Source organism: Ambystoma mexicanum, chromosome 5q, assembly GCF_040938575.1.
Source record: "Ambystoma mexicanum isolate Mex_15411 chromosome 5q, UKY_AmexF1_1, whole genome shotgun sequence".
NCBI classification, from domain to species: domain Eukaryota; kingdom Metazoa; phylum Chordata; class Amphibia; order Caudata; family Ambystomatidae; genus Ambystoma; species Ambystoma mexicanum.
The window spans coordinates 510,076,926-510,093,247 of record NC_090933.1 but is presented as its reverse complement, the minus strand read 5'-3'; the positions used below and the strand labels follow the sequence as shown (position 1 = coordinate 510,093,247).

General features: G+C 41.1%; 1 protein-coding gene and 1 long non-coding RNA gene across 4 annotated transcripts in view; one reads left to right on the top strand and one right to left on the bottom strand.

Annotated features, from left to right (window-relative positions):
• Positions 1 to 6,726, bottom strand: part of LOC138497483 (uncharacterized) — a 452,487-nt gene extending 445,761 nt beyond the window's left edge. For both annotated transcript variants that reach the window (XR_011278594.1, XR_011278593.1), the window contains exon 1: positions 6,590 to 6,726. This is a non-coding gene — a long non-coding RNA (uncharacterized lncRNA). The remainder of the gene's footprint in view (positions 1 to 6,589) is intronic.
• Positions 1 to 16,322, top strand: part of CCDC178 (coiled-coil domain containing 178) — a 3,486,252-nt gene that overhangs the window by 1,847,064 nt on the left and 1,622,866 nt on the right. For both annotated transcript variants that reach the window (XM_069620987.1, XM_069620986.1), the window contains exon 16: positions 6,634 to 6,747. In XM_069620987.1, the coding sequence (XP_069477088.1) occupies positions 6,634 to 6,747 (114 nt within the window). The remainder of the gene's footprint in view (positions 1 to 6,633; positions 6,748 to 16,322) is intronic.

Genomic DNA, 16,322 nt, shown 5'->3' with positions numbered 1-16,322 from the left:
ATTGACAAACAATCAAAAATATTTGAAGAAGGACAATACCTCTAAAACCAAAAGCTTTTTCCAACACTTAAATGTTCCTCCAAAAAGTGTGTTAATTGCATCAAATGCGGTTACGAAGAAATACCACAAGCTAGCGACCGCACACAACATTTCTAATCATTCTAACAGAAACATACCCGTACTACCATTTGCACCTTTGGATGCTCTGGTTGATGAGGTTGCAGCGTTTGAACCAAATCACAACACACTAATCGACTCTGTACAAATGAAACAAACTTTAGCAGTCAAATCAGACGGGCAGTTGATGCCTACATGGCTGGTCACCATCAATCTAATAAGAGAAACAGTGGTCTCTCAAATAGAGAATCTAGCATGGTTGAGCCACTGAAAATACAACAAAATCTGACTTTGCCTTTGGCCCATAATAGTATGGAGCAAGCAGTGGGCACTGTGGCGGTGTATCCCTGCAAACCAGCTGACCTAGAACACAAACAACGTGTTGGAGGGGTTTCCCCTCATCAACTTCAACTAACTGCCCTGGAAAAAAATTGTACAGTACTAGCAGAAGTAGGCCCCGAGCTGCTTCAATTGATAAAAACAGTATTGCACAAATATGTTAGGCATCCAGACCCACAAAACAACACACCAGTAACGCCATTGTTGCCAAAACAAGGGAAAGCTATTAGCCAAACAAAAAAACGACCAGCCAATTATTCTTTGAAATTGGCTTGTAGACCTGAACCGAACATACAATATGATCTAAATCGTAGATCAATTTTGTCTATTTTTTCTGAGATACCAGAATTAGAGGATATCAGTTCTAATGATATAGTACTAGAATTTCTGAACAAACAAAATCTCAAGAATCTGGATGCACTCTAGAGTCATTCAGAATACTATGTGGTCAGCAAAAAAACAGTTGTTTCGAATGGGCTTTGATTTGACTGTAGAAGTTGTGCTTGATAATCAATGCCAGGATCAACTAAAATCACAAAAGAACAACTATGAAGCGATACATGAAAGCTCATCTGGTGGCCAGAAACTGAATAAGGAATGCAATTGCATGAGTAGACAAAAGTAACTAGACCAAGAACCAGTGGTTAGAGAAATCGCCCTAATTAGTTGGAACACTAGGGGTTCTGACATATGCTAAATAATAACACAAATTCCTTATGATAATTCAATATAATAATGCTACAGGAAACATGGCTAACATCACTCCCAAAACGGGACAAGTATGATGTGTTTCTGAACTCTGCCCAAAAAGGCCTCCATGGAAGACCAACCTCTGGCCTCTTAATAGCCGACATTAGTATCAACTTTTGGGCCACCCCAAACTTGTACATGCAAATGGCGCGATTACAACTGTATGCAACAAGGTATGCCATAATAAATGTCTACTGGAACCTGGTGGGAATATCCGACGATTGCTTTTTAAAAGACCTAAGCGATTTGTTAAACTTAATTACAATGGACACCACCGTTTCTCAATTTTTAATTGCAGGCGACCTGAACTTTGATTGTACAAACGATAAAGTAATTAATAAGAAAAGCAGGATCGCAAAGTGGAACCAATTTGTAAAAGATCATAATTTGTATAAGTTAAATGGAGCACTTAAGTCGGATATCCCCCGCCCCCCCCGTTCGACTTGGCAGAGAAGTGCTAGATACTCAATAATTGATTACATCAATATAAATGAGGAATTCTTTCATGCTTTTACTGATTTTAAATTGTTGAAACAACAGCCAGTGATCATAAGCAATTAACTGCTATGTGGCTAATACAAACTGGTGTCACCCAGAAGAGAGATATTCATCAGCAAGGATTTCTTACAGTAAATAATGGCTATAATAGACTATGATGGTCGGAGGAGTCTTTGGGCAACTTTCAGTCGTGTTTGAATCAAGAATCAGAATCTCCTTGGGAGTTTGTGCCAATAATGTGGTATATTCAGACATGATGCAGGCCTTTCACAGTAATACGAATTTAAGCACCAGAAAACAGAGAGGTGCTTTACCAAAGATTCATGTGAATGATCACGACCTAAAGTTAAGAAAAAGCTTGTATAGATCACAGAAACGAGAAGCATTGAACCAACCGATTGAGACCAGGACTATAAACTTAATTAACATCAGAACCAAATATAAAAACTGGCTAAAGATTAGGCGTGCAAAATTATATCAAACAGATGGCTTGACAATGCTAAGCGCAGTCCAAAAGAAGAACTTAGCCAAGAACTGGACTCTATTAAATCAAGCTAGTTTATTTATTTATTTATTTATTTAAATTTATATAGCGCGCAAGCAGCCCAGGGGCATTGAGGCGCTGTTACTTGCAATAACTTAGTTACATGGTACATATGATAGCGATTGTTGACACATTATGAGTAGTACAGGAAATCATACTGTTGTTACAAATATAGCATTTGGGCTATAATTACAAACCTAAATGATAAGTATTTGTGCTGATGTGTCGGTCCTTATGTGAAGAGGGTAGTTTTCAGTGTTTTGCGGAAGGTGGTGAGGGAGTCCTCGCCACGGATGGTGGGAGGTAGGGCATTCCTAGTAGTTATACAGGCTAATGAAGTATCAGAACATTCCTGCATAGACCATTTCTCTAGCCTCTATATGGTTCCAGAAGGTGCGCGAAAACTAGAAACTCTAATAATCCCAACAAAGTTTTATCTCAAGTTTGATTTGGATGATATTAGACTATACATCAAATAATCCAGCCAATCTAGAGCCTGCGGCCCGGATGGCGTATGTAATAAAATCCTAAAAAATCATCCGGAAATTTGGACAAAGATATTATTTGACATATTTTCCATCATCAACAAGACCCAAATCCTGCCCCCAACTTGAAAACATTCCATAGTAGTTCCCATCTATAAAAAGGGGGATAGGAAAGAGCCTATCAGCTATAGACCCATTGTGTTTTTAGACGCCCCTGGGGAAAATAATGTCATGCATTATTCTAAGGGAGCTGAATGCCTGGACCATGCAAGCCCGATATAGAGATCCTTTTCAGTCTGGGTTTGTCGCTGGTCTCGGTACAATTCCGAACATTATCACATTAAACATGCTTCAATCGGATTATGCCACCCGGAAACGGACAATATACTTTGCATTTGTTGATTTCTGGGTGGCTTTTGATTCCATTGATCGAACACTGTTGTACAATAAATTGATAAAATATAATTGCCCGCAATCTCTTCTGGCATTGATTGCACTATTACATACAAATAGAACCATGCAAGTCAGGTTATCACTAGCAGGTCAAATGTCATCCATATTCCCCACATATAGAGGACTAAAACAAGGGTGCATACTTGCCTCTACAATTTGTTCTTATATGACATGGGAGTTGTACTAAGATAAATTCCAAGTGATCCGCCGAATCTAGGTAATAAAAAATCACTTATTTGCTGTATGCCGACGATCTAGAGCTTGTGTCCAAAACTCATGTCGGTCTGCAGAACTTATTGAATGGTCTTGATACTTATGTAAATGAAAATCATCTAACAATTAACACAGTCAAAACTCAAATTATGGTATGTAAACCGAAGTCTGGTATTAAGGCTAAATTGTACAAGTGGAAACTACAGAGTGTTGAACTCTTAAAAGTATCCCAATATAGGTACTTGGGAATAACGTTATCAGATACTTTGGCAAATCCATTTTACGAACCAGAATTAAGAGGCAAACTGCGTACCTTGGTTTCACAAGCGAAAATATTGGTGGGGAAGTATGGTAAATTCTCGGTAAAGCATGCAATGGTCTTTTATCAACCAAAAGTGATTCCGATTCTGACCTATGGCACGGAAGCCACAAAGCCAAAAGGTTGCAAGTGGTGGGATAAATTGGAATCTCTATTCTGGAAGCAAGTTTTGCACCTTCCCTTTTCCATCCCATTACCACTAATTCACTTTGAATTGGGATTACTTTCCATGTACACTTATGTAATTTGGGAATATTGTGCTCTGCTGCGAAAATTTCTTTTAGGTTTAGACCATCCTAATATTTTGGGAATAATGGCAAATCATTTGTTAGATCGGAATAATTTTTTTTCTCAAACATGGTGTCCATTTACTTTGAATGCGATGGCGGACGCGTCGATTGGCATAGAACTTCTTGTAGCCAAATAAGGGCTTGCTAAATTAAAGATCCAGCAATATGATTGGTGTGTGAATGAATCCAAATGCATACAGTATAAGGACTTTGACAGAACATTGTTTGGACATAAACCATATCGAACAACTGCAGACTATTTAATCCAATTCCCTTCACCAAAGATTCGGCACAAGTATCTTCGCTTTCGTCTGAATCTATGACCAACTTTGGACGTGTTGGCCAGAAGAAAACAAATCACAAAATGCAAAAATGTAAGCCAAGGAGAAACTCTAGAACATTGCATAGTACACTGTCCCCAGTTGAATTTGCTACGAAAATTATATTTCAAGAACTTAATTCGACAGCAAAATTTCAGTGTTTTGATGGACACATGGCAGTGTATATTTTCAAGCACAAAACTGGCGATGAGAGTGGCAATAGTATGGTTCTTGGATTCAATTTATCCAGAAACAGGAAGTCAAATTTGAAAATGAATTGTGTAATTTTATAGGAAGTTTTATTAATTATGATTTTTATATTTGAACAAAAATTATGATTTCATAATTTGTTTATCTGAAGCATAGAAAATATATTTTTTTTAGTATGTATTGAAATGGAAAATTGTAATGTAATTTAAAAGGTTGATTTTATTAACTAAACAAATACATTTTTTTAAAGTATGTAATGATGATCGTGGGGTTTTTAAGCCCTTGTTTGTAGCAGAACGAGTCGGAGCACTCTCGAGCAGCAGACTCCTTTGCTGATATTTGTATTCTGTACAATGAAACCTTGTTATCCTTGCAACCCTATCTCCTGGCCTATTTCCCTAGCGGGTTGTGTTTATTCTGGAGTGTGCATAAAAAGGGACTTGCCTTCACTAACCCACTCCAAATAAATGCCCACTTTGCCAGATGCATCATGACGTTTACCATGGTTTGTGATAGCAAATAAGTAAATAAGAAAATGGTAGAAAATCTCCCTGTTCACAAAATCTACATTTTGTAATCAATATTGAAATTGCAGAAGGAAAAAAACAGATAGGGACTGGGTGATTACTGGAGGAGTTTGAGAAGTGGTAGTCTAAGTGGGGCAGAGGGGTGAAACCTCACAGTCTGTGGACCACAGTGGGCCTTGAACCCCTCCTTAAATGAAGTGCATAGGAGTTTGGATAAACAAATAATGAATTGTACATTTTGTGATTACCTACATTTGTTGCGCAACATACACCTGTCATTTGGAGACCTATTTGCATCACCATGCACTCATCCACATGAACGTGACATTTCTGTCACCTCTGGGTGCCACGTGTGCATGCAAGTGACAGGCAGCAATGCTTTCTGTTGTTGGGCTATTAGCATGGCAGATTGTCCTCATCTGCAGAATTTGTGGTGTGGAGCAGCCGCATCCTAGACCGCTCTCCTGATTCTTGAAAGGTATCTTCTAGTTCACGCCAATTCCTGCTTCAGTTTCCTGTGCACCTACTGTCTCCTGTCACAGACCAATCAAATGTGAAAACGCAATGAAAACCGAGCTATCAGGAAACCTAAACTGCTTACTGAGCTGCATTCATGCCACGCAGTAAAGTAAGGTCACTGTAGTATAAATCGGGCCTTAGTGACGAGTGCTCACAGTACATACCTGGCTTCAGAGGTGATGGATGCTCACAGTACTGCAGATCTGACATTAGGCGTTGTGTGCTCGCTGTACACGATATATAGTATTCAGTAAATGCCGTGTGGAGGTAGTGAGAACTTGACATGCAGTAAGCGGTAAGTAATGGGTTTGCACTACACATACCTGATCAGAGGTGACGTGCACTCTCTGTACATACCTGGCATTCAGTGAATTGTACTCGCTTGATATTAGGTACCTGTATTCAGTGGTTTCATCCCCAAAGATTTGAAAGTGGTACGTTTTATCACAGTAAGTTTCACTGTGGTGGTAAATTAGATACAATTACGTACAGCCGAGTGGGATTATGCAGGTGTAGGGGGTAAGAAAGAGGAACAGGGGTCCCCTCATTAAAAGAAAAAAGTATCAAGTTGCCGCAATGACACTTAGTGGGATGAAATGTATGACTTTGAATTTTTGGGCGAAGAAACCACATATCATTGAACCGGCATTAAGTCAAGGGATTGGTCACTGTGTGCAGTCAGGCATGTGAGCAGGGTCGTTGGTGGCAAAGGGTCGGAGAGAACTTGGGCTGTAAAGCAATGACAAAGAAAGCAGGCCTGGCTTTGTTATTGTAGTGGGTAATGTTTTGTCTGCAGTGGCTTTGCAAAATGAGTCTTACCCTCGGTTTTTCAAAAGCCAGACCTACTGGCTTTGCCAATGCTTGATGTGAATGAGTCACCATGCTGATCTACTTGGGTGACACTGCTTCTAAACAAAGCCTGCACGGTGTAACTGCATGCATCTAATCTCTGTAGAATAGTTCTTTTCATGTTGCATTTTGTGAGGAAAAGTCGACAGTCGTTACCTTGTGAGATCTAATCCTCCTTCGATGGCCGTTTTCCCTCACAGGAGCTTTCCTGCACAGTTCGGAGAAACCAAGCACTAGCCGAGAAACAGACGAGACTGCACGGCGAGCTGGGGAAGAAGAAGAGTTCGCTGGAGCTACGCTTGCACGACACAAAGGTGACCGCTTTAAAGACAAAAGGCATTCTTTTCCCCGCTGACAAGTTATTCCGTTTAGGTCCCCGGGGAAGGCTGCCATTTCTACTCAGTTGCCTCGGATTCAAGTCCTATTTCCATCTCTTGCTCGAAGTAGTCTATCACCCGACCCACAGCCTTGAGAGAGGCTAAAGTGCGAAGCCGATTTGCTATTGGGGTCACTAAGAAGCCCGCTGCACTGTTCAATTGCACATTGGCTCAGATTGCTTTGGGGCTTTCGGAAAGCAGTGGAGAAAATCAATAAGAAAGGATAAGATTTAAAACATAATTGAAATTGCCTGCTGATTGCACTTTTGCTCAGCAGATGGCATCTCCGTGTAAACGATGGGTTGTTTATCCCGCTCCGCGGTGTTACTACACGGGTTAAGCGCTCAGATTGGATTGTTTTGAGTGTTTTCATCGAGCTTTACATTGTACATTAATACGTTTCTAAGTATCGTGCGCGCAACGCAATCGAATTCCGTTCATTTGCATGGCCGGACCATTTGCGGCGAGGCACTCTGGATGAAGAGCGATCAGGGTTAAGCTGCAGTTGGCTATATAATGCAGACGAATGAAACAACAGGCACGTCTAGTTGAACACGATAATAGTTTAATTTTCGGAGCATCATTCTCCGGTTGTATACAGCTTCCCGCCCACATACAATAACATGCTATTTATGTGTAAACATTGCAGGCGCTATAATTTACAACCATCTGTCGTTTTGTGCACATTGATCACATGGGCTAGCAGCACTGACATGATTTCGTCCAGCCCAGTGGCTTTCAAACCGGGGCCATTGTGTACAAAGTAGCATTGGCCACACACACATATCCATCATCAATTGTGCCTAATCACAAATAAGAAATTCCACTCACTTGCTAAGTACTAATCAGGATTGCCCCCACCCCAGTGCCTGAAGGGTTCTATGTTGTTCTGATCATCATTAATCAATCCGTATTGAGCTTTTCTGGAAGGCGCTTGTTTTTAGCTGTATTTCCAGTCTGTCATAATGTCTTTTAGGCAGCTTCAAGGTGTTTCTCACTGAAGCTCTCTGAGGCTGAAAGGAGATCATCCTGTGCCCAGGCAAGAAGCGTGAGCCAGCTCAGTCTGGGATCTCGGCCAACTGAGCCAAATGGCAGAATCTGGAGTCTGATTGAAAGACATGTTTATGCATTTTTGCATGCGCCTGTTTCAAAACAAACCTGCGTTCCTTCCAGATCTGTTTTTTTAAAAGTTTTTTTAAAATTGTAGGTCACTCACAGGTGGCTAACGCGTTGGTTATCCTTGTTCTTCAGCAAGTGTAAACAAAAGTGTAACCATAAAAAGGACAAAATGCTTAGTGGTAACTTTCTTCTAAAATATTGGGTTGAGAAAATAATTGGAGGTAGATTGTGAGGCATGGAGGGACTAAAAAATGGCCACAGAGGGACCTGGGCCGAAGGGACCCCTTGGAGGAATTTGGAACCTGAGCATGATGTTACAAGTGGACGCCAAGTTGCTGACGTAATAGTCCTTTGTGCAGTATATTGTATGTTGTCCTAAGAAGTGTTTTAAGAATCTAAAAAGACACAAGCACTGAGACACAGACCCAGGACCCCCAAACTCAAGAGATGACCTGGCCACAGGACATTGGTCTGGGACATATCTTGCACAGCAAAGAGTTCACAATGTTCTGGGAATAGAACACACACCTTGGGGCGCACACGCGACTGCATCCCTACCCTATGCTCAGGCCTTTTTTCTGACAATGTTTTTCAGATATCTGTTGCTGTACAGAAGTCCTTTGATCTGCATATTTTATCTCACGGTCATTTTGGTTCCCACTCACGCCATTTCCCAGACTCTTCCTTTGCCTTATACACGTTGGCTTCAAGAAAATCTGCTCTTGCCAGTGCCATTTATCAGAAGCTGACATGAATATGCGGTGTTTCTGGTGGGTGGGCCCTCAACACCCCTGGTCAGTCTGAACCCTCAAGAAAATGGCCATTTCAATTCACCTCCCTGCTAGGGAGATCTCTTCAGTTCAGACAGAACCTCAAAATCAACAGCAAAGGACTTAATGGATCTCAAGCTGATGTGTACCGGCTCCTCCAATGGGAGTAACCTCACAGAATTATTAATTCGATCGGGTAACCCCAAATCAAATAGGTGTAATGACAATGCCTACTTCTGAAGTAGTTAATGCAATATAAACAAAAAAGGCAAAAAGTCATCTGATAGTGTTAACTCAATACAATGTCCAAAGTAGAATATAAACAATCTTTACAAAATTTGTTTGTATTACAATACACATTTTTCTATATATGCCATCACAATTTCGTAAAACATCATGTATACAACATTATACATTTGCACTCACGAAGTGTCCAAACTTCTAACTGCATTTATAAAACAGGAAGGAGATCCTTCACACTAAATATAGATAGTTCCACTTGCAACGTATCACTCTGTCTTGACCTAAATCAAAATCAGAGGTACACCTGAATATGAAGTCTCAATTTGAATAAACGTGATCAATTTCATGACTAACCCAAACATGTTTCTGTCCTACTTAATTACTTTTGGACATTCTTCTGGGGTGATAACTGTGATGCTGGAAATGCATCGGAGGGACAGGGTCTCCGTATCCTTGTCCTTTACTGCTTTTTATCGTGTGTTCTGTCGTGTTTTCTGCACAGGAGTTCATGTGGGACTCCTGGCGGTGCAGCTCTCTCTTTTGGTTTGGTGAACAGACCCATGGGATACCCTTATGGCACCCATGGGTGGGGGTACAACCCTGTGCCCCTAGTGTATGTTTTTTAGGCACCTGTGGGTGGCCCACAGAGGAGGGTATGGGTTGGTGGCAGCTCCATTCGGAATTTGACAGGTGCTCTGAGTATCCTCCATTTTGGGATACCCAGGCACTGCCATTGGAATCAGTTGATTCCTGATAGGAAACAAGATGGCCCCTGTGGCCTCTTGCTTTCTATTGCCTGTTAACTTGTTTTCCCAAAGTCCTGCGAAGTCCTGACTCTGTCCCTTCCCCCTGACCGGCGGTTGGGTGGAAGTTCCATATATGGTGTTGTGTGAAGTGCTGACTAGATTGGCTGGATCCTTCCCAATGACTGTATGTTGTGGGTACGCCTGTGGGTGGGACCTGGGTGAATAGAATGTGTGACGAATACGCATTCTGTGTTGTGGGTGTCTAGTATCTGGTGTTTGACAGAATGACTGAGACTGCCCTGCCCGAAACTGGTATGAATGCAGTGTGGTGTTGAATGGCTGGGTACTTGTTCCAATACACATAACTTGTTGTGAGTGTCTGGAGAGAAGTGAATGGCCTGAATGCACTAGTCACCTGATTGGCTGCCTGCCTGCATGAATGCCCTTCTGACCGATGGTTGCATGAGTGTGACCCAGCAGAATGAATGGGAGATCAACTAGTATATCTGGGGGCCTCTCACTGCTAGAATTCATGTTCAGAAGCTGAAGAGTAACTGGAGTGAAACCGAAGCTTAATCTTGAAGCCCTGCTGGAAGAGAAGAATTGCTGTTGCTCTCCTTCATCAATCCGAAAGCTGCTGTGTCTCCAAGGACTGACCCAGAGAGGACCTGGTAAGGCGCCCTCTTCCCGAGCTATGAGGGACCATCGTGCACCAGCTGATCTTTGCGAAAGTTCCCTGGTAGACAGACCTACGACAGGCTGCCGACCGGAGACAGGGACTGCCGCAGAATCCCAAAGAGAAGCGCCCGGACTGTTGTCCGCCACTGTCGACGACCGCCATCGCCGACTGGAGCCGCCGTGCTCCCGTTTGCCTAAGAACTTAATTTGATCCAAGGACGCTCTCGTCTGCATCGCCGTCTGCTTTATCCCGCTGGAGAAGGTCCGACCGTCGATGCGCCGAGGAGCATGCGCCAGTGGTTTTCCCGCCACCTAAAGACCACAGAGACGCCGACGACTCGACGCCCTTGCTGGGCCACAGTTCTTCAACATCTCTTTGCGGTCCAGAACTACTGTCACCGAGGTGCCCTGCACGCCTCTTCCTTGCAGGACGCCAACGCTCCATCGTTGATGAGCACCGCTAGGAACAAAGCTGCCACTTCACCACCGTAGTTCACCCTGTTCTCCGTCGGACGTTCGACGACCCGTGACTCCTGCCTTAAAGGGAGGGCACTCAAGAAGGGCCGTCGATTCCCCGACGACGAACGCTACAATTCCAGTTACATTGGGGCTGTAGAACTATTATAGAGGGGAATAAGACACGTAGAACAATATATGGACTGGGCTTGTGATACATCTTTGCTTTACAGGTTGCCCAGGTAGGGGGATAACCACACAGAATTGTGCCTAGTTGGTAAAAGCCAGTATTCTGCCATTTGTTCAACCATCTTGCTTTCCTTCCCCTCTCCACTGCTAGTTTCCTCTTTATTGATCTGTGTGGCATTTTGACAGTATAGTTGATGCACTTTAATGGGATCTGATAATATGTGTGGTACTACTGTAGAACTGTATATATTTACCATTGTTGATTTTCTGAGCACAAAGTGAGTTATTGTGATAGTGTACATAACCTTGAATATTAATTATATAAAGACTGTGTTTTAACTAATACAGTATGTGGACATTCCTTTGTGGGGGCTTGGGGACTACAATGTACTTAGGAACCAGCCTGCATCACCTCCTGAGAAGCTAGGCCTTGATTGCTCGACCATAGATACCGAATAGAGAATCTTGGCTGGGGTCCTCTGTGCCTCTCCTTTATCATATAGAGAGCAGAAGTACAGACACCCCCCTCCAGTCTTTACAATAACACAATTATATCTCCTGAATACATTAGTCGCAATACAAAATGGTGCGCCAATGCAAATCCACACAGTCCTTCAAAGATGTTCTTGACACGCATTCAGACACACATAGGTCTTGATACGTGGGTTATATTAACCTGTAACGTCGCTATAAAAACAGTTACACATCAGCACTATTCCTCATGCTATTTTCAAATCCCAATTAATGTGTTAATTTCCACTACACCTCTGTTCACAATCCATAGGTTTCAAGTGAAACTATCTATTTTTAGTGGGTAGGTTCTCCTTCCTGCTTTATACGAAATTGTGATGGTATGTATAGACAATTTTGTAATGTCATAAAAAATAAATGTGTACACATTTTTGTATTGTACTTTGGATAAAGTAACCTCATGGTGCCACAGTGACTAACAGTAAAGAGTGTCATATCGCTCCAAGCTCCTTTAAAGATAAATCTACCACTTCCGTTGCTAAAATGCATTATAGATTTAACTCTACTGGGACCCACCCAGCGCCCCGAAGTCCACCATGCTTCTCCTTTTATACATAGAATCACTGGAGTATATAATGAGACTAGGGCTATCTTTCTTCACTAGCATATACAAGACACACATCCCAGTAGCCATTTACTGTTGTGCTAGATACCCTCCTCTCAACTCCACTAGCAGTTACCCTAAATTTTAAAGTTACTTCTATTGCTTACTGGCCAATATATATTAACGTAACTGGCCAACTCCTAGTTTTCAGAGTCATGCATCAACTTATACTTTTTATAGTATAATCTTAATATTGGTTCTGCCATTTCTGCCGTTTTGTAGCATTGTAAAAACAGATGACGATTACCAATTCTGATGGTTCTCCATTTAAGAACTTCAGGATACAAAGCTGAGCTGGGGATTCTAGGATTCAAGCCTGTCACCTGCTTCATGAACACACATTTCAGTATTCATTGAGCAGTCTTTGAGAGTGGAATGTATCCAAGTTAAACAGTCGAACGCAATGAGCCTGCCTTTGCAAATGTAGAGGGAAAACCATTTTTGTCCTCTGGGTATTTTACAAAAACAAATCGTACCCTCTACATTTAGGGAGCCTGCTGAATTAGGTTTCATTTTATATGTGGACGGTGCACTGTTTGCACTCTTGTGCCCTTGATTACAAGGATTGCAACACACTAAGGTGAAAAAAAGGTGTCTTGTAAAACCACATACATTGTAACATTTGTTGTTTCCATGCCCTAGTGATAGGGTCTACAACTAGACCATTTAAGATGCCAATCCAGAAGCATATGCGTGCTATAAAAATGAGAAATTAAACATGCCCGGTCGCTGGACCTTTTATGAGCAACATCCATGTTCTGCAAAATATTTCATATTCTGAATAATTTATCAAATAAAGGGACATCGACAGACGAGGAAACCTTGAAATGTCAGTAAATTGGAAGGAGAGTATGTAGCTATGAAAACTGTTCCGAAACCTCTCTATTGGATTAAACACTGATGAAGAAATGTTTCTTTTTGGCAATGGAATGCATTAGATATTGTGTAAATGCTGGCATGAGTTAACGTGTCCTCCAAATCTGGATGGATAGCTCAACAAGTTGATTACTCACCTGTGGCACGGGGGTCGGTAGGCACTTCACAAGATCAAATCGTGGCAGGACAGACTCAGCCCTACATCCTTCTGAAGCTAATCACTGATTCTGTTCTAATACATTGGGTGGACAAATCAACTAATATAACTTTCAGAAGCAGGCGTAATCTGGCATAAAGCTCTTTATAAAACAAATGGTGAATTGGTGTAATGTAATATGTTCTTGTATGAAACCTTGTCCAATTTATGTGCCAGTGTCAACTAGAGGGTGTTAATATATGTATAATCTGTTTTATTGATGAATTTGAAAAGGCACCATTTGGTCCACAGTACATACATATGTGGAATGGAGTACTGGCATATTAGTTTTCTCTAATGAGGGTGCTGCTGTAATGCCCATGTTATACAAAAGTCACTTCACATATTGTCTCAATAGCAGTTTATAAGTGAAAAGCTCCTTTGAATGACATGCATTTAATAATACTGTGCTATTTGCAGCTCCTTGGGTCCATGTTCCGATTGCAAATGGGATTGAAGCTGTGGTAGGACTGACCGAATATGTTGGGTTTGCTGTGGGGTTAAAAAAAAGAGTCGGAGAATGACTAAAATACGCAGTTTCAACCAAAGTGATTAAATCCTGGGTTATGCGCTACTAAGAACATTCTTTTTTTCATAGTTTTTATTTCATTTATAAACCGCTTACGCCTTTGATTACAAGATTATGCAAACGGCACAATAATATTGAAGCAGCAGTTTAACAGAAATCCATGTTTAGGCTAGTAAAGAAATGAGATAGGATGTCAGCTGAGAATGAAAGAGGAAAGGATGATAAGTAACGAATAGATATATGGATAAAATATTTATTAAGCACACACCTATTATCAGGGCGACCAGTTGGAAGGCGCCAACATAATATTCAAATGCAGGGCAAATATACAGCAATTAAAATATAGAAAACACGGCAAACCCAATGAAAACCCTGGCTGTCTTCCATTCTTCTCATGATTCAACAAATACAAAAGAGAGTTAAATGCTTTTTTAACCTAAACTAAAAACTTTGTACAGAAGCACTATTTCGAATCAAAATTGGAAGACGATTCCATAGGCGACAGCCAAACGTGCTAATCATTTTACCTCCAAAACATTTTGTGTCATGTTTGGCCACCTACCGTAAACCTTTCCCACTAGATCTAAGCACTTGTGAAGGGACATATGGCTTTGCATGCATAGAACGATATTTCAGTGTCAATCCATGTGTAATTTTGCAGATTTGTGCCCGGACTCTAATATGAATTTAGTCCTCAATCTTGGGCCAGTCCAATAAGCTACGGGCCTCTGAAATATGCTCAAACCTTTTCAGGCTGTAGATTATTGACACTGTCCAATTTTGAACTGCCGGGAGCTTAGATAGGCAATGCCCAGGTAAATGAATGAACAGTAATGGATTTTGGATAGGACCCACTGCCTGGAATATAAACGGTCATTGTTCTGTATCTAAAGGATTTCTGCTTATATTGAATAGGTGCAAATTAACCTTTTTCACAGCAGAGTCCACCTGTGGAGCAAAAGACAGTTTACTGCCAAACAACATGCCCAGGTTTCTGACTACCTCCACTGGAACAGGTGTACCACCCACACTGGTAGGCAACAGAAATGGGAAGGGATCCTCCCTTCTGGCTCGGAGTTCCATAACGATAAATACTGGTTTCATGAATGCGCAGGGCTGCAATGCTGCACTTGTACTTACCTGACTCGAGGAACTTTAGTGGCCCTACCCTCCATCTGAAAGTGGTAATTAACGCTATTTTGAAAACAGTGTATATCAATGACTGGCAAGGGTGATATTGTCAACCTGATGTTGACACTTAAACGGTTTGCCGCAAATTCATACTATGTAGTTAGTCTCAAGCTATGACTTTCCTTTAACATTGTGAACTTTTTGGTTTTATGAAACTTCTGAACTTCAATTTACACAGCAAATGATGAGTCAAGCATATAATACATGGGGCACTGCCCTGTGCAACACTGACTGCACCCAGCTGCACAAAGGCTTCCACTAAGAAAGAATTTCAGAGCCTTTTTTATCATATCTATTTGTTTATGTCCATTCATGCACCTAACATTTTACAGACACTTCTTCTACTAATATCTTATTTCAGCGGTACACAAAAATGTTATATTGTTGCAGATTGTATTTCTTGGGTACAAATAACTTCTGGTGATATTTAAAATATTAGCACACAATTGCTAATTAAATTAGTTTGTTTGCTAATCAAAACACTTTAATAGCAAATTATGCTAATCAATTTTTGAAAACTAATTTATACCTTGCTGTACTTCCCAAATCATTTGCTACCACAAAAACCACCAAATAAATTGTGCCCTCTTGACACAAGCTCAGAACCCTGCTGCAAGTATAGATCCTCACTTGTCTTAATATTAATATTGTAAGTAACCAATTGTTCCACGCTCTGTTGTAGGTTGTGCAAAAATCAAGAAGTGCATCACACCCATTATTACCCCATCTATCCCTAAAACATGCGAGTGGTAGAGTGCCAAAGCGTAATTTGAGAAAAACATCAGTAAATAGGAAGATTCTAGAGTAACTAGATAGTTTTCAAAGTCTACCTTGCTGTTCACGCTGAAATATTCATAATCTTGTTTGCTTCTGAGGCATAGATGACCTTGTTTCACCATTTCACACGTTTTCTTACTTACTAGATGGTGCTGCTTGCGAAGTCTATCAGCGTCATCCAACATACATGCTAGATTAAGCTCACAAGCTACTTGTTATGCCAAAACCATGGTAATGTAAATGCTCCTGCAGAATTAACCACACCATTAAGAGTTCCTTATATTAAATTAACACTTCAGCATTCCAGATCTTTAGCCAATAAAGCACAGGTTTTAAAAATGTTTTCTGATCAATACTTTTACAGGCAAGTTTTAAATAAAGAGGCATATCCGGAGTACTCTTAGGCTGCTGCAACAGTTTTCAAAACAAATTTTTCTTGGAGCCAAACAAATCGTATTAAATTTGCCCCAGATCTCCACCCGACATAAAGCAGCCACTACTGACTGGGATTTACGAACCTGAAGGACTGAGACAATCAGACTGCCACCAAAACTCTTGGCAAAGCTAAGAGTAACTTCACAGCGTTGTGCAAAGGTGGTGCGCTTTT